Source organism: Lissotriton helveticus, chromosome 10, assembly GCF_964261635.1.
Source record: "Lissotriton helveticus chromosome 10, aLisHel1.1, whole genome shotgun sequence".
NCBI classification, from domain to species: domain Eukaryota; kingdom Metazoa; phylum Chordata; class Amphibia; order Caudata; family Salamandridae; genus Lissotriton; species Lissotriton helveticus.
Window position 1 is genome coordinate 24,735,358 of NC_136071.1, and position 26,471 is coordinate 24,761,828.

A 26,471-nucleotide genomic window follows, 5' to 3' on the forward strand; every position below is an offset into this window, starting at 1 on the left:
AGGAGGATGAGGGCCGCTGTTTCCCCGTTGTCGAGCAGGGCTCGGATGTCGTCGGTGGCTGCGATGAGGGCGGTCTCGGTGCTGTGGTTGGCCCGGAAGCCGGATTGCGAGTGGTCGAGGGATCCATTCGTCTCGAGGAAGTCGGCCAGCTGTCTGTTGACGGTCTTCTCGATGACCTTGGCAGGAAAAGGAAGGAGCGAGATGGGGTGGTAGTTTTTGAGGTCGGAGGGGTCCGCTGATGGTTTCTTCAGTAGGGCGCTGAGTTCGGCGTGCTTCCAGCTCTCTGGGAAGGTGGCGGTGTCGAAGGAGGCGTTGATGATGTCCCGGAGATGGGGTGCGATGACGGAGTCGGCCTTGTTGAAGACGTGGTGAGGGCAGGGGTCGGTTGGTGATCCGGAGTGGATGGAGTTCATCGTGCGGATGGTGTCTTCGGTGTTGACCGGGGTCCAGGCGCGGAGGATGGTGGTGGGGGGCGTTGGTACGGTCGAAAGGTGCGTCGGCTGTGTGCTGAAACTGTTGTGTATATCTGCGATCTTGCTGTGGAAGAACGAGGCGAGCGAGTTGCTGAGGTCTTGCGAGGGGGTGATGTCGTTGTTTCCGGCGCTGGGGTTCGAGAGCTCTTTGACGATGTTGAAGAGTTCCTTGCTGTTGTGGGTGTTGTTGTCTAGGCGTTCCTTGAATGAGGTTTTCTTGGTGGTGTGGATCAGCTGGTGGTATTTTCGGGTAGCGTGCTTGAGGGTGGTCATGTTGTCTGTGGTCGGGTTTCTGCGCCAGGCTTTCTCGAGGGCCCGGCAGTTCTTCTTGGAGCTCTTGAGTTCGTCGGTGAACCAGGATGCTTTCTTGCTGCCGGGCCTGATGGGGGGGTCTTCAGTGGGGCGAGGTCGTCTGCGCAGTTGGTGATCCACCTTGTGAGGTTGTTGGCGGCTTGGTTGGGGTTCGCTGAGCTGGCGGGTGGGTTCTGGCTCAGGGATGTGGTGTGCTGGTCGGTGGTGATCTTGTTCCAGCTCCTGCGGGGAGCCTGTTGCGGGTGGTGGTGGTGGTGGTTCTTACGTAAACAAGCGGTGGGCTGGACATTCACTTTATCGGGTCTGTTTATTGGTTACTGAACTCGGAGCTAGAGCCCTCCACTGTCTCCTTGTTAGGCTTGCGACTGCTTGTCCTCACCACCCTTTATGTCAAGTGCAGAAGGGATTGTACTTAGCCCAGTTTGCTGAGCCATAGTAGGACAGACGCCTGGACCTCAGTGGCAAACGACCTCAGCCCCCATGATTGAGGCCGAGTACTCCTTGTCTTCCCCATAGTCCCCAAAACTGGGTCTGACAACCTATTTTCTGATTATTCCGCTATATCACAGGACTCTTTGAAGAACTGTTACCTACTATACTGGCTCCTAAGTTTTTACAGCTAAATAAAGACTTTACTGAGATAATTCACATAATGCTGTCAACAAGGCACAGGATTATGTAAAGGGTAGACACAAACTTTAGAAAACCATTAATACAGGTGAGTCACTTCTTTATACTTTCCGTGAAGATCTGGAACTGTCCATCATTCAATGATCTGAATTCTTCCTTTCTTCTACAGGTGTATGAGAAACTGGAACGGTTGCACAGCTCGTCGTGTTGTATTCCAGGAGACAGTGACATTAGTTCTTCACAAGATGCCAGCAATGTTTCTGCCAAGGAGCCCCCACCCCCAGTGGATATGCTAGGAACCAGTTTCCAGGACATGCTACTGACGCCTGAAGAAAACACTTTCAAATACAGTCCAGGCTGGCCAGGCTGCGTCCAAGCCAACAGCCAACCCATAGTTACGCAATCTAAGGTGCAACCAGAAAGGACTACAGGGAGCGGCGACCCGCAGTTCCACATGCCCAACAGTATCAGCCTATTCAAGGGTGCTTATCCAGCACAAGTACATTCAGTGCATAGCAACAGCCCTCAGATTTGCCAACCTATATGTAGGTCTAAAATGGACAGCTTTCTGGGAGTGAATGTTGGTGGGTATGACTTGAGGACGCTTCCGAATGGCCAGAACCAACCTGTGGAGAGCGACGAGAGCCTGTCCGACACCTGCATCTCCCTCAGTTCCCCCTACGAGCAGCGTGCGTCTCCTCGGACTCCTGACAGTGGTCAAGGCGGGAGCCTGTCGCCCGCTTGCTGCCATGCGCGGACTGTGAGGCGGCGCAGCGGAGAGGTACCCATCCTCTGCCAGCATCACTCAAAGAGTTTTTTGCCGGCCTCTGAACAGTGCTTGTGCCATGTGACTGAGGGGCAGGAGGCGGCTTTCTCGCTGTCCCAGTCCAGGACAATAGACTCAAGGGGTTCGGCCTCATCAAATCCAGAAGTTTTCCAGGGTAAGTCTTATCCATCTTTCTTGTTCACTGATCTGATTCAAGCTACGTTAGGTGTTGTTAGATCTATTGCAAGAACCAAGAGAGACAAACGTGTATTGCTACGTAGTGAGACTCTTGAGAGTAAAATACTGGTTCGATTGGAATATCCTCCGTCACAGCATTTTCCAAATTGGAGGATAATTAGTGTTTTAGTTTAAAAAATAAAGGTTTTACTAAACACAGTACTTAATAAATGTTAAGAATAAGATCAAAGGACCACAAAGCAAAAGAAATTGATAAATACAAGGCACATAATTGCAAGTAGATGAAAAGAAATCTCGAAAAATAGCTACTTTATCCAAACACCTAAAGGTGTGGCAGGATAGCACTGAAGTAGTTCTTTTATTTGCAAGCATTCTGCCACAAGAATACTTGGAATAGATCAGAGGTTGTAGGGCACCCTCATTTGCTTGATGTAATGCACACTGCTCCTCTAATGCGGACATTGTAGAAGAGTTCCGGAATGGTTTTACTCCTGAGATAATCCTTGGAAACTTCAGGGTGTGCTCCAAAGCACCCCCGCTTGGAAAAATGGTTGTTGGTAGGACACAGATCTGTTCTGTTTCAGGACCAGAAAGGTGGGTATCGAATTCTATCAGGAAAGCAGGAATCCTCCTGTCAAACATAAGATCAGCAGCCTGTCTTCTTGGTTTAGAGTTATCTGTGGATCCCAGACATTATAACCTAGCCAGCCTACAGTGCAGGCATCATTAAAACAGGTTTCTTCCAGTAGGAAGCATTCTCAGCAGATGTAGAGCCTAATAACCCCAAGGATTGAGGACGGAAACTAGTTTGTGTCTAGAGTCGAGACCTTTGTTTCAGAAACGGAGAGAGATTGAAGTCCGAGGGCAGAACAATCTGTTGGTTTTTCATTGGCAGGCAGCAGAAAAGTCCTACTTGTAGCATGCTGGAAACCAATCAATCACTTTGGTTAGATCAGGCACACATATCCTCAAAAACACATCAGCATATTACATTTGAATAAAAAACTGAATCCGATCATCTATCCTATTGAACATCTAAAACGCACAATACATTTTTTAAATATTTTTAAAGACCGACAGTTCATCTATTAGTCGTCCAGGTATAGTGGGCTAAAACATAAAATTCCCTTCTTATTCACACCATACACAAATATTCTGAAATACATACTACCGTTCATCATCAAGTGGCATTGTGCTTTAGCACAGATCTTCCTTCTCAAAATCTACGTAGAAGTTAAGCATTTTGCTATGCATTAAACAATGACTCAATCAGTGCTAGTTTATAAAATTTCCAAAGCATCTGCATACTGTTCGAACCCTAGCGTAAGTCACAAAGGTAAAATCCATTTCCTACGTAAAACAGGATAAGTATTGCAAAAAAACAAATGTGCAACCAATCCAATAGGTTTTGCAAGCTGGGCATCTGTTATTAGCACAAACGTTCCTGCCCCCTTGTATGCAGAATCAGCAGGTAGTGGGTTGGAGGGCATACCTGAATTTAAGATAGAACTGCTTGGCCATTGGGCATGCAAAATTGTCAAAGAAGGGCTCAGATGTCGGTACGCATTTAGGATCTAAAAATCTCCCTGCCAAATTGGCAGGTATTTATTTGTGTAGCTCTTCTTTCCATAAAGAGAGCCAACCCTTTTCTTTGACCAACGTATACACCCAGTGAGCATTGGCCGGAAACACCCAGAAGGCTATGCTAACCACGGAATTCTTAAATGATGGTTTTAGTGCAGGATTTCTTCTAGGGCAGACCTATATGGGCCAAGTTTCTGTTTGCCACAATCTGCGTCAGTACAAGAGTGGTCTTAATTTAACAATATGAGCAATTGCATGCAACTTAAGTCAGTAATGAAAGAAAAGGGGCACCGTGTGGAAGATTTGCTAATGATTGCATTAATCTGTTATCCACCACCTGTAATCTAATATCCTTAACATGTCTCCGTAGCTCTTCTCCATATAAAGCTGTATCAGTAACCCACTATACACCTTGTTGGTTTACAGATGTAGACCTTCAAAATGTTCAACCCAAACTTGAGGCTGAACATAGAAGTCCAGCTTAGGCGAGATTCAGACTTCTGTGGGCTACTACATCCAGAATAGTTTATTATCCCCCACTCTAGCTGCTACGGTCCGATCGTAGGGCAAAAAGCACCGAAGCCGCAGCTAGGTTCCAGGGTTTTTAGATTTGATAGAAGCTACAAGGGCCGACATACTTGACTACATTGTTTATTGAACCAAGAGGGTTGAGCTTCCTGCTAAGGTATAGAACTAGATTTCCCGTAAAACATAGCTTGTAAAGCATCAAATGAGTTCTCCTGAGCCACCAGGATGTCTGTGGTCTCCTCGGCTACTTTGCCTGGGTTTGTCATTAAATCTAGTGTTCCTGCGACTTTATTATAGAATTGAGGTATTAAATGTGGTTGACTTTTAACACCGGACGATCGTTTTGTCCATGCTTGTTATTCGAAGGCTCATTGTGCCATATTGTATAGAGGTTGGTTCTTTGGATCTAGGTAGCAAATACCCTTGTATCGTTAGTGAAGAGTATTGTGATCACGATCGCCCCTCTCTAGCACCTCCATATCCTTCGTATATGCAAGAGTTGGAGATCTAGCATGATATAATCTTTCTTAGTCGAGTGATCTATCCTTTTAAAGGTATGAGAACCGGCTAGATCCAAGGGGGACTGACCACTACACGCTCTAAGACCTAAGTTAAGACCGTCCATCTATTTATAGGTAGTAAATCTAATTGCGGGATATCTCCATTCTCTGTAACGGCATATTAAGAATTATCAAGAGACTCAAATGTAGCATTGCAGTCTATGTGGGCACATTCAGTGTGGGACTCAAGCCGGGAAATGGTTTCCGGCTCCATGTTCCTGCCAGCGTTCCTATTATAAACATTGAAAATGCATAAGTTATTGCCCTCCTGTGAACTAATCTTCAAACCCAGGATATCAGGGGAGTTTGGGGGCAGCCACTAATTTCTACAATGTAGAGAGGTTTTCACCCAGATCACAAGCCCCCCAAATGGTCCCCCATTACCCTGAGAAATAGCAGCCACATGGTAGTTAATGAAGCTAGACCTATGGACTGGACTCATACACCAGGTCTCCTGTTCCTGAAATAAGCATGTAATAAAGGCATCAATTATCCCCCCCTCTCTCCTCCGTGAGTAAGGAGATCATATATCAGAGGATTCTTTCAATGTTCAGTACGGTCCTAGATGGGGACGGTCTTTACAAGGTCACAAAGTAGCAACTTTGTGACTGATATGGGGGTATCAGTCGGCGTTGACGCCGACTGATACCCCCGTTTGGAACAAACTGACAAATGATTGCTACTTTGTGACCTTGTAAAGACCGTCCCCATCTAGGACTGTACTGAACATTGAAAGAATCCTCTGATATATGATCTTACTCACGGAGGAAGCCCCAGGCTGAAAAGCCATCTTTGGGGGGGCAAAATATGTGTTGACGGCTGTATCTCTCTATTGCATCACGTTTTTAATAACTCTGAAAAGAAAAGAGCTTTTTACGAAGTACACTGGATTCAACAAAAAGGATCAAAAAAAGATTATAAACACATTTAGTTGCTCTGGCACTTTTCTTCAGTTTTATAATTAACAGGGAAGGGGTCTCCCATTGCCTAGGACAAGTAAACATTTAAAATAAATCCTCAGTTATATGCAGGAGTGCACATAAAATCTGGACCCATCAACCTCTTCTTGCTTTACCTATCTCATAATAACTCCCTCTTTGAAGGGAGGGAGGAACGTAGAGAGTTTAGTGGTTAGAGCCTTCACCAGCGCCATGCTCCATAATCTCAGTTTTGAGTTCACTCAAAACATGGCATTCCTATCTCTACTCTTTGGGGCATGAGTAGTATTTGAGACAGAGCATACATCTTCTATGTTCAGTGGGCTGAGTGTCTGTCTGTACAGATGCTAGTATGTCTTAACTTTTCTGCAGGTCATGGTTGGTTCACATTAGATCAAGAGAATAGTAGATATACATGGTGAATCTGGTTGTAGAGGATTGACAGCTGCAATCCCATTTGTAACAGGGGGCAAGCTGCCCTGCTGGTTAGGTCCCTTATGTGGCATCTTAGCAAATAATTTGGCAATCTCTTTGTTAGTGGTGGGGGGCATGAATTGCTAGGCATGTTCAAGATGGTTTCTACTTCCTCAATGAAAACACACATTTCCCTCAATCTGCTGTTCCTGAAGGAGGATTTAGCAGATTTTCTTTTTAGGCATTGCTGTGCCAAGCGGGGCATTGGCTGCCATCCTCTTCCCCATAATTACAATCTGGTTGATAGACAAAAACTCAGTACTTGATAACTAATTAAGTTAATACACACCTCTCACTGGGAGCTGATGAGCAGCAGTTTGGCACTTTACGACTCAGCCAATTGATGATAGCAAGAGTTCTTCCCTTTAAAATTGGAAATGTACCTTCAGTGCCTGGTCTTGAAATCAAGAGCAGTGGCCCTGCCTTTTCTGGCCGATGACGGGCAAAAATGGGACCGGCATAGGCCCAATCTTCTCCTGGGCACAACCCGGGCGTGTACCACCCTGCGGGAGAGCTTATCTCACTAGAAGTGCTTGTGGTGTCCCACCTCCACCAGGCTCCTCCTCCTCACTGAACTGGCTTCTAGGCTTGGGAGTCCAGTAACTAATCCACTTTAACAGTCTCTCACCGTCAACAAATGCCGTCTCCCCAGCAAATATTGGATACTGCCCCACAGGAGAAGACGATCCTAAATCGCAGATACTTTCCTAGCCCATGCTGGAAAATAGCTTCCCCAGTATTCAAATTAAGTTCTGAAGTTTTCAGTGAGCAAGCAAGGGTTCATAAAAAATGGGAGCGAGTATTTTAATGGTGCTGTAAAAAGCTGCTATGGACAGAAAATCCTGTTTTTATTCCAAAGAGGAGTTGATAAAACTCAAACTATCCCAGAGTGCTTTGGGTCCACATCTTTTGATAGAATATGAGAGCTTTGAAGCTGAAGAGCTACTTTATTCTTTCCACCCCCAGCCAGTGCCAGATAGTTCTGTCAGCCTTCCCTTCTGAGTGATTCCAGCTCCTTCCGCTCACATTCATGCTGGCTGTTGGAGACATTGCTTCCTTGCTAGAATCCTCTTGAAAGGAACTGAGTGGGAGGAGTACTTTTCAAAATCCGATGTCCAGGCCAAAGTCCCCGCCAGCTTCTTTTCCCTCTTACTGGCTATTGTGGTGTTCCCTTGAAGCAGAGCAGCATAATTTCACCCAGGAAGACTGTTCAAAGGTGTCAGCGGACACTGGCCATGTGGCAGAAGTGCCAAGTAGGTGTCAAACTTTCTTTCAGCTTGATCATGCTTTTCATTAGGATTGTGTTGTTTTAGTTAGGCCTGGGCGGAGTCCCGCTTACGGAACTCAGCGAAGTAACAAAAAACTCTGGCACGCTACGCAGAGTTCCGCAAGCGGCAGAGTGCGTTTGGTCATGCCGTTTGCGTTGATTTTCATCGCCGGGTGTTTGTCCCGCGCTGTAATATCAGCGAAAACAGCACCATGCGCAGCACAAGAGGGCGCTGCTTCTTTTCTTGCTGCTCAAGTGGATTTTTCTACCCACGCAGCAGCATTCTCAACGCAAACTGAAGGTTTCTCAATGCGAGCAGTCAAGACCATCCACAATCACCCACATTGATAAATCTGACCGCCCGCTTTGAGAAATCTCGCCGGAAGGTGGATTTTCCTTGCTCGTCAACTTGACATTGGTGAGCGCGAGTGAGGAAAATCATTTTTCGGAACTCCGCGGAGTGTGGAAAACATCGCAAATGGAGTGGAGTTCACCGCCCAGACTTAGTTTTAGTAAACTTTATAAATAAATACACAAAATCTCTCATCATAAAAGTTACAAATGTTGAACAGGGAGCTCTGATCTGTGAAAGAGGCAGATTTCACTGAGGCATGATTTTGATGATGATTGTACTTTCCAAACTTGAGATCTATACTAAAAGCAGATTTCGAGCTAGACAAGCACTATCGGACCATAACTAACTTTTCTTAAATTTAAAATGACATGGACCTGCAGCAAGCCGCTGTCAGAGTGCTGCATGAGCCAACTGGAAGGAGGAATCGTGGGACGATACGTTTTGCTCCCATTGCCATGTTCACAAAGGATAAGCCTATGATCTAGTTAGACCTCAACGGAGACAACAAATCCAGAGTGCCAAGTTAAAAAGACAGGAGAAGGAGGAGCCAAGATGGCGGACTGACCGGACGTGTGAGCTCCCGGCTCCGCAAGCCGTCTGCCGTTTTTCAGAAATCCTGGCATTTATATGCACCTACAACGTGTGCGACTAGGGCCGCGAACGAATCGCGGCTCCCAGCGTTCTTCCGACATCCCCGCCGGCTGTTTTGGCTGAGGATTTGCGGAGTTTCCCGACTTCCGACTCTGCCCCCCTGGCTCTGCCCAGATCGTCGCCGCCGGACGCTGCGGGTCGTGTTCCGGGGGACGTGTTGGGGCAGGGCTGGAGTTTATACTACTGTAGCCGGCGGTGGAGGTGGGCTGACTGGAATACCTTTCATCGGCGATGGAGTGGGTCCCTACGAGGCTGTAGCCGTGCAGGCGACATTTCCTTTGTTCTGCGGCCGGTGGTCTGAGCTGCCTCCATCTTGGGGCGCCCCCTCCGCCGTGTGCCATCCCCATTGACTGACTCCGAGGGGGCTTTCACACCGCGCTGGCCTCGGACTACGAGCCGTGTTTCCTTTGGTGACCCTGCCTAACATCCCTTCTGGTTATGAAGTCGCCCCCCCCTCTCCGCTGTGGGCTCATTGCGGGGGTGATATTGACGCCGGACTACCGCACCGACACGGCGGTCGCTTCTGTCTCCCCGGTCCGTGCTGCCCTGCCTCACTGCAGGCTTGAGGGTGCTCCGGTAGCGTCACTGCGCACTTCTACCCGGCCGATGTCGGGGAATGATCTGACTTATGGCGATATCCTGACAGCCCTTGCAGATCTAGGGGCGACTTGGCAAAGACACGCCTGTGAACTGGAGCGGAGGATTGACGGTGTGGTGCCTTGCGGGGAGCGATTGTGGCTGGCTGGCCCACTGGTGCCTCTCATTTCTCCTGCGGTGGATACAAGGTTGCACAATGAGACTACTGTGGAGCGTTCTATCCTTGGCTACAGTGTCGAGGGTTCCCTTTTTGACGAGGCTACAGTTGCGAGGTCTCCTTCCACTCCGGAACTTGAGACTTTGCCTCTACGAGTGCTGCGGGGGCTTTCTCTACATTGTTGGACTGTTTGCCTACAACGAACGCTCGTCAACTTGGACACAGTGATGGTCGGTGTTTGGGAACACTCATTTCCTCTGCTTCTTCTATTCCGTGGGCGGCCATCTTGCTCCTTTGTTTTGCCTGCGGTGCGCTCGCAGCGGCAGCCATCCTCGGAGGGGTTCCAGCGCTCCGGCCAGGGCTGATGTTGTCTCTCTCTCTGATTTGTCCTGATCGACTGGCTGTGCCCGGACTATAACGCTTATCGATATACTGCTTATGCTGCATATATGTGCTTCCCTACTTCAGACTGCAATTGCTATTAATCTCCGTGCTCTTTTATTTTGGGGTGCACTTGATTTGTCTGTTTTTTGTCCCTTTCTAACGGGATGGATGTAATGGCGGGCTGGGGGTCCGGGGACGTCTGATATTGTTGGGGGTTTCGAATCTCGTTTCTGTCCGGCGGGAGGGGACTCGGGTTGGGGCTCTCTCTTGATATACGCAGGGGCTCTATTTGGGATATTGCTTCACATTGGTGATGATGACTTTTGTATTTGCTTTGATATATTTGTTGTGTTGCTGGGGCCTGATGTTGTCAGTGGAGGCCGGGATTCGGTTAATAAGGCCCTCCTCCGGGGCGGCTCCCTTTTGATTGTTGGCGCTGTTTGGGACCTGCGCAGTCCATCCTGTTTCTGGGTATCTTCTTTCTGTTGTGTGCGGCCATTTTGTCTCTTCGTTTTGGATTGGGGCGGGACCTCCGAGGGAGACATGTTCTGGGATCCGTTTTTACGACTGGCCGGGGCTGGAGGGGAATTTTCTCGATGGACATGTGCTTGATTGGCGAGTGAGACTCGAGATGGGGCGTTTCTTCATTCTGTGTTGTTGTTTTGTATATGTCTTTCCCCATTCTCTCCTGTGTTTCATGCTGTACTATGGTATTTGGGGTGGACGGTTTATTGGTAATTGGGTGACCGGGAACATATGGATTTGGCCCTCTTATATGCGATGACCATGCTTGGTGGGCTTCGGTAGTTCTGGCCGGACTGTGGGTGTTTCCATCATTGGTATTGTTTGCTCGGCTGGCGAGGACCCGGACAGCTCCGTCTTTTGCTATGATGTTTTGTGCTGACCCGGGGCTTTAGGTGTGCCTGATCCTGACACTCTTTTGGTTCTCGGTCCTCCGAATCTACTGTTGTGCGCGGCGTAGAGGTTGTATATGGCTGGGAACTCCGGGAGCTCCGATATTGTGTGGGCTCCTCCCCACCTTCCTTTTTCCTGGGAGTATTGGATTAGTCTATCCTTTTTACTCCCTATATTTCAAGTGTGAGGGGTCTTTCTTTCCTTTTTCTTCCTTTTTTTTCTTTTCTTTCTTTTTCTTCGTCTGTATTTCGGGTTCTTTAATGGGCGACAGACACGCTGCCGGGGGGGGGTAGGCCGTAGCCTCCGCATTGATGTTGGGTGGGGGGTGGGATTTATTTTATTTCGTTTAGTTTCTATGGGCCTTATTTTTCTATTTCTCTGCGCTTTCTTAACCTGTTTCTGTTCTGGGTCCGCGATAGGGGTTAATGGGGAGGGGGTGGCGCTGTATATGGTGTGCGACTGATGGCTGCTAATTTGGCTGTTTCATTTTGTGCCGCCATATTGCTTGAGGTCTTAATTTCCATTGTTGTTTCCTGTAGTGCGGCCGCATGCCCCTGCCGTGTTGCTATGGTATGGACTCAGTTCTCCTTCTATCTTCTCTTTCATTGCTTTGTATTTAGATCGAAAAAAAGACAAAAGAAAAACCTTAAAACTTAACCTTAAATGCTCCTTCTCCTCGGTGGCATGATTCTATTCAGTGTAACGTTCAATGCTTGTTGTTATGTCATCCGCTACCACTGAGGAGCTGTATTGCTTGCTCTTGTGCCTCAAAGTATCGTGGCCGGCCTGACGGTTGTGGGCCCGTATTTGTTTCTTTTCTCTTTGCACAATAAAGGTTTTTAAAAAAAAAAAAAAAAAAAAAAAAAAAAAAGTTGAAGAGGAGAAATAGGATAGTTTGTTTGTTTGTTTTTTCCAAAATGATTGCTTTGCACAAGGTGTTTGATAAATAAAACTGATTTGTACGAAAAAAAAAAAAAAAAAAAAAAAAAAAAAAAGACAGGAGAAGACTATAAATTAGATGTTTTCATCACAGTGGGAAAGAGACACTATAAGACCGTAACTGATTCTGCTGCTGCACGAGGAAACAGCAGTGAGTGAGCGTGAATACACTTAGTGGGTTGAATGTTTTTAAGATTGCAGGCTGAACGCATTTGGAGCATTTGTAAAGTTTTCATGGATTATTAGGGATTAAAAGGGAGAGTACAGGGCTTACCTTATCAGCACGAGTGCCTCCCCCAACACCATCAACGTATGCACAAGATACAACTAGACACTTGTATCCTGGGTAAGCCTAAAGGAAAATGAGCTTTCTCAGTAACACATAATCCAGAGCACATATCCAGGACTGGATCTTCATTTTGCTTGATGATGTCTGACCTGGTGTGCTCATTAGAAGAGGCTGTCCAATCAAAGGATTTCTTGATTGAATGATGTCAGATAATTTTACGTTCTACAGTAGGTGGAAGGCCTTACGCTGATTCTGCTGCTGAGGAAACCATGGTGGATGAGCAGGATTAGACTTAATGGCTAGAATGTTTTTAAGAAGCACTTACTACTACTACTTCCGCTTTTACCACTACTGCTGCGCCCAATGTAATGACTAATGTTGCATTTCTATGCAGATGTGTATGAAATGCCCAGTGCCTCTACTGTTTGTAAGATTCATCAAGTATACCTATTAGTAATGGTGCTGATTCTGTACTACAGCTAGATCTGCTAGGCCTACTTCTGGGTAAGGAGTAGGGCACAGCGTTACTGCTGTTGCCGGTATACTACTCTGGAACTACAGCTGCCCCTTTTTTTCCTAGTATTACTACTCTCAGCAATACCACAGGTCCTACTACAAATACGACTATCGCTGCTTGGTCTCCCACTGCCACACGTAGTGGTCAAACTGGTAGTACTACTGTGTGTTCTGCCAGCGTTGCAAATAGTGCTACAGACACTACGAGTACCTCTACAACTGGTTTTACTACTGCTGTCTGTACTTTTACTTGTACTACTATAAGTCAACGACTTCTTTCCAACAAGTGAACCCCTCCTGTTCTGCCATCAGCTCATTCTCCTTTAATGGCTGAATGCAAATTTTACTCCGTGGGTTTGAACTTTGAGTTGACGCGGGCCTCCATCCGAATCTGCCCGCAGACAGGCCAGCAGCATTGTGTGCTTTTACTGCGTCATATTTTGTTGGGAGTGAAAGCAGTGCAAGTGCTACAGAGCCCATTGTGTCGCTTGGGTGCGGAAACGCCTCCTTGACATCCGTCACAGCGCATGTGGTCTGTTAATCATCATTAATGTTCTTCTTCATTGTGTCTCACAATGTGTTGTTGCATTACACCAGTCGCAATCATCTTTGTGATGTGATGTCTCTGAAAATAAAGAAGCAGTATTTAATACATGACTGCAACTGGACTGATCTAACGTAGCTTTTATGGGACAGTGACACGTGACTGAGATGATGATGTCTCCGGTTCCGGGTCAACGGTGTTAACACAGATTTCTACCACTGCTGATATCGCATGGTTAGGGGAATAGGCAAATTGTTTCATACTATCAGGGTATCATCCGATTTGATCGTCTCAGAGTGGATAGAGAAGTGGAGCGAAGTGTGCGCTCAACCACAAGAGACAAGTGACTGGAACTGATGCTTTATCTGATTTTGTGTTTTGTTCTTTGGAAGTGATAGGCACTTTAGTTGCATGTTGATTGATCTAATGGGTCCTCTTTGCTGCGGATGCTACAACAGCTGTGTCTTAGGCTTTCTTGACTGGATAAGTAAGTTGACATGCGCTCCAGAGTGGATCGTGGGCTTACCTACAGTCCCATCTTTGGCACACTTCCACCATTGACCCACAAAAGACCTGTCCATCTTTCACAGAGCCAGAGACCTTCTGAGATGCTGATCTTTGAACCCATTTTAAAAGGATGGGGATCTTTTCAGCTGCTGAAATCTGAACGTTTGGTCTTTGATTTTGATCTCTGAATGTCTTTCACAGTTCGAGTGATGTTCTTGGATGTTCATCTCTGAACGTCTTGTACAATAAAAATGATATTCATAGACCGGTGACCTCTGAATGCCTCACAATACCAGTGATCTTTAATGCCAATCCATGGATGAATTTCACAATACCAGGGAATTTCTCAGATGCTGATCTGAGAACATCTTCTCCTGTGTCAATGACCACTGCAATTCTCGGGAGTGTTTTTCTCAGTTCCAGGGATCTTCTGAGATACTGACCTGAACCTGTTTTACATTGGCCGTCTCACATGCTGATCTCGGAGTGTCTTGTGCAATGCCAATAATCTCCAATTCTGATCATTGAAAGTCTTCCACGATGCAAATGATCTTCACACTTGACGGTCTCTGAAAGCCTTTCACAGTGTCCATAACCTTTTAGTGTGCTGCTCTCTGAATATCTTTTACAGTGCGCATGATCTCAGATTCTGATCTCTGAATGTCTTTCGCAATGACAATAATCTTCTCTGCTTTTGATCTCTGTATGTCTCTTACAACTTAAATGATTTACTAATGATGTTCAAAGATGGGAATCTCTGAATGTCTTTTACAGTGCCAGTGCTTGTTTTCATCAAGGCGGGATACTTTTAGGAACTATTTGTTATTCCTTAATGAGCTTTTTCTTGTTCCTAGAGGGTAACAAGACTAGGTCATCAAAAGTGGCTGAAAAGCAATGACCAAGCATTGCCATTATAGGGCCAAAACATTCAATCCTATCAAACTTCATGAACATTTTTTTAAAATGTTATTTAATTGATGCCCCTCGTATTCAGAAGGTGATATACTCTAGGGACGCAGGCTTTGTTAAGGAGCTTTAAAATGCACCTTGGTGTACCATTACTTTTATCCACACCTAAAGAGTGGGTAGATGGTGCCGTAAGGTCTGTATCCATCCTCTGGTTACCTGGTAGAGCTGGTGGTTTGGGTTAACAATGCTTGCCGTTGTAGTGAGCGTTGACGGTGTAGATGTCAATCTTTCATAAAGAATTGTTGGGAAACAGGGAAGAGTCCAAACACATTGATTGTGTTGAGAACAAGCAGACTCCACAAGTGTTTGGCAGAAAATGAAGTTAGTAAAGTAGAATAAGAGATTCTTTATTAAGCGTTCTGGTGGCTGTTCCCTGATGTCCATCTGTGGATCCGTCCCAGTTATGCGAGTCTGAAGGTCCAAGCCCTTCCAGGTGTGTTATTATCCACCACACACAATGTAAATATAAAGACCCCCTGCTACTAATATCTTTCCCAGGGAAGGGAAAGTACAATTGTTAAAGAAAAATTCCCTAGGCAGCTATGGGTCTATGAAATATACAAGACCATTATTCCCACATGATAGGAGAAGTCCAAGAGGGACTGTCTTTTTCCTTTGGAGTGTGGGATTTGCCGCATTTTTATCCTCGTAAATGTTGGCTACAGGTACCAAAGTGCTAACAAAGTATACTGTTTACGTCCGTGAAAATAAGGGCAACGTCCAACTTTTCTTTCGAGAGGTTAGGTTCCACTTTTAAAATGGTCTGTTTTGTTCAGCTTCCAGGTACTGTGATAATATATAGCTGGACCTACACACCAGCAAGAGGCTGCATGTTGTATATGGCTCCCTCCGCCATTCCTGGTTTTTTGACCAGCCGTGTTTGGGAGGCTGGAATCTTTAAGCCATTCCTAATAATGGTACAAGTGAAAGCCTAAATCCCAGATTACAACGTCTGTTCTAGGAAAACAGAATTGTCAAAGACTAAATGAGACACTTGGCAACTATGCATAAAGGTGAGATGGGATGGATAATAGAAAATAACCCATATATGAATTTTCTATCTTATGGTGTTTTTTTTTGTGGATCCTGCTTTGGTGCTTCTTGTGAAACTTATTCTTATCACAGAATATTTCTTAAATAAAACGAATCGCTAATTGTCTTATTTGTGGTGCTATTAATCCTTCTTTTTAGGGCTAGGCGGAATTTGCGGAATCGAGTTTCGCAAATCTCCACGAAACGGTAAAAAATCTCCACAAACACGCAGAAATTCCGCGAACACGCGGAATTGCTTGTTCGCGATGCTTTTTTACAGTTCGCAATCGCAGTTTGCGTGCTCGGGGGAAATATCTCACGAACACGCATTTGAGAACGCGATTAAGCGAAAAATTTTGCGAAGTCACGGAACGCAGAATTTTGGCCAATTTCGCGTTCTCCGAGGAAATGCAAAATTGCCCAAATTCTGCAAGCGGAACGGAATTTACCGCCCAGGCCTACTTCTTTTGGGAAGTTTCAGTCTCTTCAAACTATGTTCGGGTCAGACGGTGTGCTGTCTAACTTCAATAATTGCCCACCTCAAATATTACTTATTTATTGGCACTGTTAAGGAGCTAAATTTGATTACTGAAGTTCAACTCTTCGTTACCAATCCCACTCAGCCAACAGCAAAGCTAGCTATTCAGCACAAAAAAACGAAGGTCTATTATTGTTTGGTCTAAAGCTGTGGTTCCCAACCTTTTTACTTCTGGGGGCCCCCACCTAATCATTACTAGAATGCATGAACCCCCACTGAATCATTATTGGAATCCAGGGACATCCCCCCTCCCCCACCCACCTACTGCGTCATTACTGGAAGCTGAGACCCCGGCCTAAGCATTGTTTATGATTTGAACCGCAAAAAATACAGAAAAAAGGCATTAATCAAACAAATACACAAATGGTGACACATTTTATTTCATTTGCAAACACATATACATTGAATTTAAAAAAATCAATTTGTTTTAATAGAAAGTTGAGGCTTTTCTAAGTTCAATTGAGGCCACCTCGTCATCCATACTATATTCTGTTTTATGCACTTGCACTACTCCAACGAATCAATCTGAGGATACTGATTTAATTTTTAGCCTCCAATTTCAAATCTTTCACATTTACAGTAGGTCTTAAAATTTTCAATTGTACATTTAGCGTCTTTATTTATATACACTTCATTAATCTGTTAAAGTTATTTAATTTTTTAAGTAGTTACGGACCCCCTGAGGAGACCTTGCGGACGACCAGGGGTTTCTAGACCACAGGTTGGGAACTACTGGCCTAAAGATGTGGTACGAATGCTACTAGGTGCAGTCTCACCAAAACAAAATATAGGAACATTAAATGAGGCTTCACAGCAGCCTTTTGTGGGAAGTGGAATGGCTGCCGAAATCCCATAGCAATGCTTTGGACATCTTGTACTTGAGAACTTCACGTTCAGGATATGGACCTCCCTTTGAGGATGTACTTTTCTTCTGACCCATGTGTGATCGATGCTTTTACCAAGCTCTGGCCTGCAGTAGTAAATGAAGTGACCCTTTCCTCTCCTGGTTGTTTCTACCTTTTTATATTCAATTAGTTTCTTTTAAAGTTATCAGTGTACTCAAATTTTAAGACCAAGACAATGCATTACTCATTCTTTCACCGCACACCCACCCAACAGGAGTTTATTTGCGATCACAGCATTAAGACGTTAAGCCTGGCTTAACGTACCTGTTTTTAACTTGAGCTCATCTCCCTTTGGGCTGCAGCACCTAACCTCTAGATGGCTAGGCTCAAATCTCCATAGAATATTAGATGTGAGCACTGCAAGTCTTGATTTTTGCCATCTGCTCCAGCCCACAGCTTTTTCAGCCCTACCAAGATAGCAAAAGGGATTTTAAAATCTTAAAAGCAAAAGGATCCAGTGCTTATTTGGCTTACACTTGTCGTCCCATGGCTACCACTGAAATAATTGGATACACACAACTCACCCTTGACCCAGTTCTGCTCAGCTAGCTCCTTGAAAGGTTTCTGAAGGCCGCTGCAATCAAGGTCTTGGCACTGATTACAGAATGATATAGACTTCATCCAGGCTTTGGCCTTCCACATCCATCTTTGGAAGATCTATCAGATGTAGCTTGGTTTCAGTGGCACAGTGAGCACAGGACATGTCTAGGAACACCCTTGGCCACTTAGGGCATGACCTCAAAGGTGATGGGAGAAATGCTTGCAATACGTCTAACCACTGGCAATTGCTCGGGATAGCTGTTCTGACTGGACTGTTTCCTATTGGAGCAGGGTTGTCACAGATTTTCATATTGCTGGGTATAAACTGAGGTGGCATACTGTGTAAAATAACAATGTACTGGGATGTGGCCCCCAGAGATTACCAGTTGTTGAGAATGAATCCACTATTCCAGCAAACACGTTTTTGTAAAGTTCAGTGTGACGCCCTAAGTGGGAGGGGTATGCCCGGACATGGATTCCGTGCCCACTGTGCCACTGGAATCAAACTACACCTGACTGAAGAGCCCCAATCAGGGCGACCTTGGTCTTGGGTTGCTTGTGTTTCAGTTCAAGGAGGACAATGGAGTGGCAGTTCGGGCTGGACTGTTCCAATTAGTGAAAGGTTGAGACTGATTTGCATATGTCTGGGTCCAAAATGTGGTAACATGGTGTGCATAATAGCGATAGGCTGGGATGCAGCTCTGTATAATTACCAGTGATTAAGATTGATTCCTCCCATCATCTTTTTGTATATTCCAGTGTAGAATTTGTTATGCGCATCCCTGCACTGTTCAAGCTGTGGTTGGATATTGCAGGACTTGCTTAGAAGCAATCAGACAGGCAGTGTCCTCTTGCTATTCAGAAGAGTAGGGATGTGCAGGTACCCCGCTTAAGTGAATGTCCGTTATCTTAGGTACTCCTGTGGCTCTTCGCTCGAAGTGTCTTCAATGTGCTAACTCTTCTCACCCCCAATAAGAGCTTCAGACCTATGTTGTATGACTTGTAATGTATCCATCTAGTGTACTCAAACTGAAAGTTATATGTAGGAAGAAACTATCGCCTGGGCTCAAGGCCATGGTGTAGGTATGCACATGCAAGCCCCCATGGCCACAATGTTCAAAGCTTTGCAGATTGCTCCCAGTCCACGCCAACAGGTGGCGATGTTCCCAAGACACAGATTCAGGAGAGTGTGTGGGTTAGGGACTGATTTAAGCTCTCAATGGGGGGGGGGGCGTGGCCAAGATGGCGGTGTGAGCGGACGCTTCCTCCCGTAGCTCCCCCGGCCCAGCTCAGCTCGAGCCCCGGTTCCTGCGCTTCTCTCCCCCCGCGGCTGCTTTGCGGGCGAGAGAACTGTGCCGGAGTTCCTGGGGCACATTTTGATACTACTTTGACTCCTATCGCCCTGGAGGAAGTGCCCTGAAAGTTTATTCGTAGATCGGCCCACGGAGAAGAGCTTGGGTCGGACCACGGAGAGGAGCCTGGGGGCGGAGCGTGTTGCGGCGCTCTCCGGGTGCCTCGGCTGGGCCGAGTGCTGAGTGCGGGTGTTCCCGAGGGATCGGACCCGACGTGCTCTGCAGAGTGCGGGTCCCTCCGGCCGGAGCCTACGTGACCAGAGTCGCCGCTGGACAGCGGACCCTGGACCCTCGCTGGTGCACTACCCCTTCACCACTGATGTCGGTGAGTGATGCGACGTGGATCCCGAACCTGGAGGCGGGAGACGGAGGCGTTTGAACGGCGGCCGATCTGGGTGTACCCGCCGGTACAACTGTGGGACACTGGCTTTGATCTTTCCTGGCCCATTGCAGCCCGGGGGTCTCCGGCGGTCTTGCCGGCCTGGGCCGCCCTCCCGGGTTCCGCTCTTCCGCCATCTTGTCACTGAGGAGCTGGAGCTGGCGACCCTCCCCGCGCCCTTGCCGAACGAGTGCCTCCTTTCGCCCTGGCTCCCGCACTACCTTCCTTGAGAGTGAACTACTGAAGGACCCTGACTTTGGCCCTGCTTATCGCTCTGGTCGGTACTATGATCGTCTCGCCCTGGCCTGAGCCGCCATTTTGTCGCCTGTGACGCATCACCCTTGTCCCCGGCGGGGCCTTCACATCTGGTGCCCACGAGCGACTGGACGCATCTACAGCGGCCAGCCCTGAGCTTTGCCCACTGCGGAGGCCAGGATGACTGGGAGAGGAGGCGCGAAAAGGGGGGACCGCACTCTGCCAGACATGCTCAGCAGGGCCCAGCAGCAGCGGGACAGGACGCAACCATCCCCGGGGCCCTCTCGGGCCTCGGCGGACGCCACTGGAGGCGAGCCACCGGTCACGAGGTCCTTCATGGAGGACTTATTCAGCTCCCTCAGGGAGGACTTCCAGACGCTCAAGAGCGAGGTAGCCAGCGAGGTCCGAGAGGTGCGCAGAGAGGTCGAGGGCCTTGGCGAACGTGTTGACACGGTGGAAACGGCAGCCCAGCGCCGCGATGAGGAGATAGTCCATCTCCAGCAGGACGTTCTCCGCCTACGGGAGCAATGCGTCGAGCTCCAGGCCCACTCTGAGGACCTCGAGAACAGGTCCAGGCGGAACAATATCCGGGTGCGGGGTGTTTCATCCACAGATGAGGGATCGGACCTGGTGGCCTATTTGCAGGACCTGTTCCGGGAGATTTTGGGAGAAGACACGGACTTTCCGATTCGCATAGACAGAGCGCACAGAGTGGGCCGCCAGCGCCAGTCATCGGCACCCCCCCCTGATATTCTGGCGTTCCTGCCGGACTTCCCTTTGAAGGAGCGCATTATGACAGAAGCCCGCAGGAAGCAGCCTTTAACCTTCAGAGAGCGGCCCGTGGCGCTCTACCAGGACCTGTCCGCCATCACGCTGCAGAAGCGTAGGTCCTTCCGGATCGCTACGGACTTTCTGCGGGAACATGAGACGCCCTACTCTTGGGGTCACCCCTTCCGTCTAATCTTCCGATGGAATGGAGTGTTACACCAGCTGCGCTCCCTCCAAGACATCTGCGGGGTGTTGGGACTCACAGCCATGGACGAAGACGGAGCGACGCCCGCATGGAGACGTCCCGAGAGACGGGGCCGGCGAAGATCGAGGAGACGACAATCGCCGGCGACTGCGAGTCGCCCTGATTCCCCTACCGTCAGGGCGGATATGGCGGAGGCCCTGAGAGCGGCGGCCGGGACCTTGCCTGAATCCAGCGGTGTGGCCATGACGGCCTAACTTCACTCCGGGGGGAGAGATTCTTAGCCTCTACGATGCTGGGTTGGGGCTGGGGGGTTGGGGGGGGACGGTTGGAGGTGAGTGGCTGAACGTCCACTTGATTGATTTCTGCAGACTTGCCCGTTCGGGCTGGACTGAGACAATGGGGTGTTTTTCTTTGTCTATGGTTTTGGCTAGTTGCCATGGGTTGGTTCAGGGAGGGTTTAGGAGTTGGTTTGTTGTTGATGGGGTCCCGTCCGATACTGCCCATGCACGCGCGAGGCCGGTTCTGGCCTTCCCTGCCCCGCGCGCCCCCTCCGCTGATCCCTCACTTGCTGCATAGCGCTTCGATCCCCTGGGAGCGATGCCGTCCTTGAAGGTGGTGACCCTTAATGTTAAGGGTCTGAACAACCCTGTGAAGCGTAGGGCGATCCTTTCCCTGCTGGAGGGGACGCAGGCGGACATTTGCCTTTTGCAGGAAACCCATTTACTTTCCAATGATTGTCATAGGTTGCGCTCTGCCAAGTTCCCCACCCAATTCTTCTCTTCGGCGGCGACCAAGACTGCGGGTGTAGCCATTCTTTTAGCCAGCTCCTTCAGGGGCGAGGTGTTGTATAAATATGCCGAGCAGAAGGGGAGGCTCCTAGTGTATCGCATGCGGCTTGGAGGTATCGCCTTCACGGTTGGCTCCGTTTACAGCCCGAATGACCACCAGGATCGTTTCCTGGCATCAGTGTTGGTGGACGTCACTGCCTCGCCCGATCGCCATGTTGTCCTGGGGGGTGACCTAAATATGGTCTTCGACTCAGCTTTGGATAGGTCTGCCCAACGCTTCCCGCAGACGGGGGAGCTTTCTCGAGCGGTGCGAGACCGGATTGCTGAGATGGATCTGCATGACCTCTGGTGCACTATGCACCCCACCGATAGGGACTATTCATACTTCTCCCATGCGCACCGCACTTATTCGCGGTTGGATTACCTCTTGGTGAGCGGACCGCTTCGCTCGGCCGCCACGGCGGCAGACATCGGGGTCTTGTCCCTGTCCGATCATGCACCGGTTTCCGGAGTCTTTGCTTGGCCGGCAGCCCCCCCCTCTAGAGGGATGTGGCGGCTTCGGGATACGCTTCTACATAGGAAGTCGGTGGTGACGCGAGTGGGGGAGGTCATTCAGGAGTACCTGGTCCACAATAGCAACTCCGACACGTCTCTAGCGACGCAGTGGGCAGCCTTGAAGGCGGTCCTCAGGGGGGAATTTATTTCCATTTCCTCGGCGGAGAACAGAGAGCGGCAATGTAAGAGAGACGAACTGACGGCGCAAGTCAGGGAACTTGAGCAGGTTCACCGCCGCACGGGGGCTCCTCGGGTCTGGAGGCAGCTGAAAGCGGCGAGGAAACTCCTCTCTGCGCTAGATCTAGATCGGGCGGAATACGCAGCGTTGCGTCTGAAGCATGCCTTTTATACGGGCGGAGACAGATGCGGTAAGCTCCTGGCCCATCGGCTCAGGGCTGCGCGGCAACGCAATGTGGTGAAGGAGCTAGTGGGCGCGGATGGGGTCCCGGTTTCCGGTGACGCGGATGTGGCGGATTCTTTCCGTAGCTTTTACGAGGCGCTATACGCCGCGGAACCCTCCCCACCGGGAGAAGCTGAGGCCTATCTGGAGTCTGTGACCCTCCCGTCTCTGGAGCCCGCCCAGGCGGACCTTCTGGAGAGGGACATCCATGTGGAGGAAGTCATCTCCGCTATCGCACGATTGAAGCACGGTAAGGCCCCGGGCCCGGATGGCTACACGGCCTTGTTCTACAAGACCTTCTGCTCCACTGTGGCGCCTATACTGGCTCGCCTGTTCAACTTCTTCTCTGAGCCGGGGGCCATCCCGCCAGACCTTCTTTCCGCGACGGTGTCGGTTATTCCGAAGCCCGGGTAGGATCGGACCCTGTGCGGTTCATATCGGCCTATTTCGCTTCTGAATGTGGACCTTAAGCTCTACACGGGGATCCTGGCGGCCAGACTTGGACTGCACCTACCGGGCCTGGTGGAGGCGGACCAGGCTGGTTTTGTGCCCGGTAGGCAGACAGTCGACAACACCAAGAGGGTGACGCACGTGTTAGAAAAGGCCTCACGCGTCCCGGGGGAACGGATGTTGCTGTCGGTCGATGCGGAGAAGGCCTTTGATAGGGTTCATTGGCCGTACCTTGAGCTGGTTCTCGGGAAACTGGGGATCGGCGAGAAGTTCCGCTCCATGGTCTTCAATTGTTATAGGAGACCGTCAGCATCGGTGCGGGTCAACGGACACAGCTCTAGTAGTTTTGCCATTGAGCGTGGTACGAGACAGGGATGCCCCCTCTCACCGCTTTTGTTCGCCCTCTATATGGAGCCGTTCGCCCAGAGGATTCGCGACAATCCGGACGCTATTGGGGTTGAGATGGGTCAGTATACCCATACTGTTAGCCTATATGCGGATGATGTCCTGCTGACCCTGGATGACCCCAGGCGGTCACTCCCTGCCTGCGTCCGGGAACTGAACGCCTTTGCACGCGTGGCCGGCTTTAAAATGAACATGTCCAAATCGGCTGCCCTGGATGTGTCGCTCTCCGCGGACACCAGGCGAGACCTCCAGCGTCTTTTCCCTATGCAGTGGTCCTCTTCCACGGTGCCGTACCTGGGGATCCTGCTTGCACCTTCGCTGCCCGAGATGGTCAAAGCCAACTATTCTTCCCTTAGCAAGAAGATTAAAGAGGAACTCGGCCGATGGGGCAAGGGCCTGCTCTCGTGGCTGGGCCGTATCGCAGCGGTGAAGATGACGGTACTGCCCCAGATCTTGTATCTTTTTCGCGCTCTACCTCTCCAGCCCCCTGTGGGTTGGATACAGCAAGCGCAAGCTGACATCTCCCGTTTCGTGTGGCAGGGCCGCAAGCCTCGGATGAAGAGGGTTCTTTCCACGCTTGCACCGGAGGCGGGGGGTCTCGGTGTTCCGGACCTCCGGAAGTATTTTCAAGCGGCGCAACTCCGGTATTTGGTGGAATGGAGCAGGTGGGAATCGGACAAGCACTGGCTCTTTCAAGATCAGGCGGTTGCAGGTCGCACCCTTCAAGAGGTTCCATTCCTGCGGCGCGCACACCGCCCGGCTAATCTCTACGCCTCCTTTGTCACCCGGGTTCCACTACGAGTGTGGGATGCGGTTTGTGAGCTCCGCGAGCTAACTACTTTCCCATCACCGTTCACACCCATAGTTGGTAACCCAGACTTTACTCCGGGCCTGGAACCGGGAGCTTTTTCTCACTGGGTGAGTGCGGGTTGCAGGGCGCTCTTTCAGATTTACGGGCCGGAGGGCGTGCTCCCTTTCCAACAACTCCGACAGGACTTTGGTCTGACGGAGGTGGACAGACTGCGTTATATGCAGGTCCGTCACTGGGCTCTCCAACCCCAAGTGCGCGACGTCGCAGCCCGTCAAATCACACCTTACGAGCGGTGGCTGGTGACCCGGACCTCGGATGCCAAGCTTATCACTGATCTATATAAAATACCACAACCCGGGGAGAGAGCGCTGGCACAGAGAGTTGGGCAGAACCCTGAGCCACAAGGAGTGGGACGGGATCGCATATCGGGCGAGGCACTCTGCGTACCACACTGGGCTGACGGAGACTTTTACCAAGGTGTCCACCTACTGGTATTACACCCCGGAGAGGCTCTACGAGATGCACAAACTCACCGACAAGGGTTGCTGGCGAGGCTGCGGACAGGAGGGTACTCTATCGCACATTCTCTGGGGGTGCCCGATACTGTCTGCTTATTGGAAGGAGGTCTTAGATGAGGTGGACAGGCACTTCGAGGTTGAACTCCCGCGCTTCCCGGCATATGTCCTGCTAGGCCTTCCCAACGACTTGATGTACCCGCTGAAGTCCCGCAGGGGTAGGCAGATTGCTATTGCGCTAGGCTCAGCGGTTCAAAATATCCTTGTGCACTGGCGCACCCCCACTGCCCCCTCTATCACTGGCTGGTTACATAGACTCTGGCAGGTACTGGGTATGGAGAAGATGTCGCTCACAGTGGCTGGTAATGTAGACCAGTTCGAGGAGCTCTGGCACCCTTTCTTGGCACTGTTGTCCACGGAATTTCGCGAGATCACATGTCCGAGGTACCTACGCCTTCTTAGGCTGACGCCGCCGGCGGCTCCAGCGGATTAAGAGGGATGGGATCGGGGGGACTGGGGGCTGGGGGTGGGTGGCTGGGGTGAATGTTTCTATAACGGGCTATTGGACGGGGATGTTGGGGTATTGTTTTCTTCTTTTTCTTTTTCTGGGGATGGGGGGCTTGGAGGGACTGTGTTGTTTACGCTGTGTTGCGGGACGCTACTCATGCTTAGCTTTGATTGGGAGGTTGGGGACTATTGGAGGGTTATTCGCACGGCCTTCTTGCCTTACAGCATTTGCCTTTTTTCCCCTCCGGGACTACCGACCTCCCCACTTTCCACCAGAACTGCTGCAACATGCCTCCTTTTGTACTGTATGTAAACTTGACCTCCTAATTCCCTTCCCCGTGTTTTTATGTTTTAATAAAATGCTTTAAACCTAAGCTCTCAATGGGGGACTGCGTTCTGCGGTGTTGTCTTCTGGTATTTATTTATTCGTGAGTTTTATATAGCACGAACTTGACCCGAAGTTATCAGAGTGCTTTACAGAGTAAGCACAACAATAATAACATGAGGTAGAGATATGTATATTAGCCCCTTTGCTGCTTGCGTCGGCCAACGGCCGTCGCGCGCACTACCTCCGTAGTGCTGCGCATGTCCGTTGGCCGATGCGGCCCCGCCCACTGCGCTACAGCGCCGCACCGCAGCGGAATTGCTGCCGCGGTTAAGCGGATAATGGTAAAAATAAGTACAACAATAACAACATGAGGTACATACAGGGGACATAAAAATATAGTAATGGTAAAAATGCAAACTGTGTACAACGGGATAAGTCACAAAATAGCACATACCAGGGTTACATAAAGCGCCAATAAAATACACAGCAAAAAATGTAAAAAAGAAAAACCAGAGAAACAGTAGGATACATGAGCGCCAAGAATCCTGAGGTAGATATGAAAGAGAGTAGCCAGGGAAGGGAGAGTAGATGCATAGATGCGCCTGAGGTAGTGAAGGCACATGGCATCTTAGCACTAAGAGGCAACTTGGCGCTATAAAAAGTGGGAATGATATCAGTAACATGAGGTGGAGAGAGGAAGTAAAAATATGTAGTACACCAGGAATAGTGGGTTATATAAGCAGAATAGCAGCAGTACCCGAGTTACATATAAGTGTAAATAGCTGTGCAAATGGACAGTACAACAATGTTGAAGACGACGCCCGTACCACACTGCAGAGGAAGTCAGTCGTATTTAGAGTTAGCCTGCATCGTCACAGAGGGGGTTTCTCCCCGGGCAGCTTCTGCCACCATGCCTGGAGGAGCCTTTGTAGGAAGAAGCATTGGCAAAGCCAGTAGGTTTTGCCTTGGAGACCTACTGGCCCTCCCAATGTATTTTCTTCATGCTGTACTGCACCAAAGTATTGGGTGTACAGCACAAAGAAAAACAAGTATTGGCATATCCAATAGGTCTTGCCTTTGGGACCTTATAAGTGTTTAGTTATCCAGCACAATATCCTTGGTGCAACAACATCAACTGTTGTATGGCTAAACACTTATAAGGTCCCAAAGGCAAGACGTATTGGC

The 26,471-nt window shown here is 49.1% G+C and overlaps 1 protein-coding gene across 2 annotated transcripts in view; it reads left to right on the forward strand.

The window, feature by feature from the left end:
* The window catches only part of IRAK1 (interleukin 1 receptor associated kinase 1), a 217,993-nt gene that overhangs the window by 181,701 nt on the left and 9,821 nt on the right, over positions 1–26,471 (forward strand). For both annotated transcript variants that reach the window (XM_078664608.1, XM_078664609.1), the window contains exon 12: positions 1,585–2,356. In XM_078664608.1, coding sequence (XP_078520734.1) covers positions 1,585–2,356 — 772 coding nt within the window. The remainder of the gene's footprint in view (positions 1–1,584; positions 2,357–26,471) is intronic.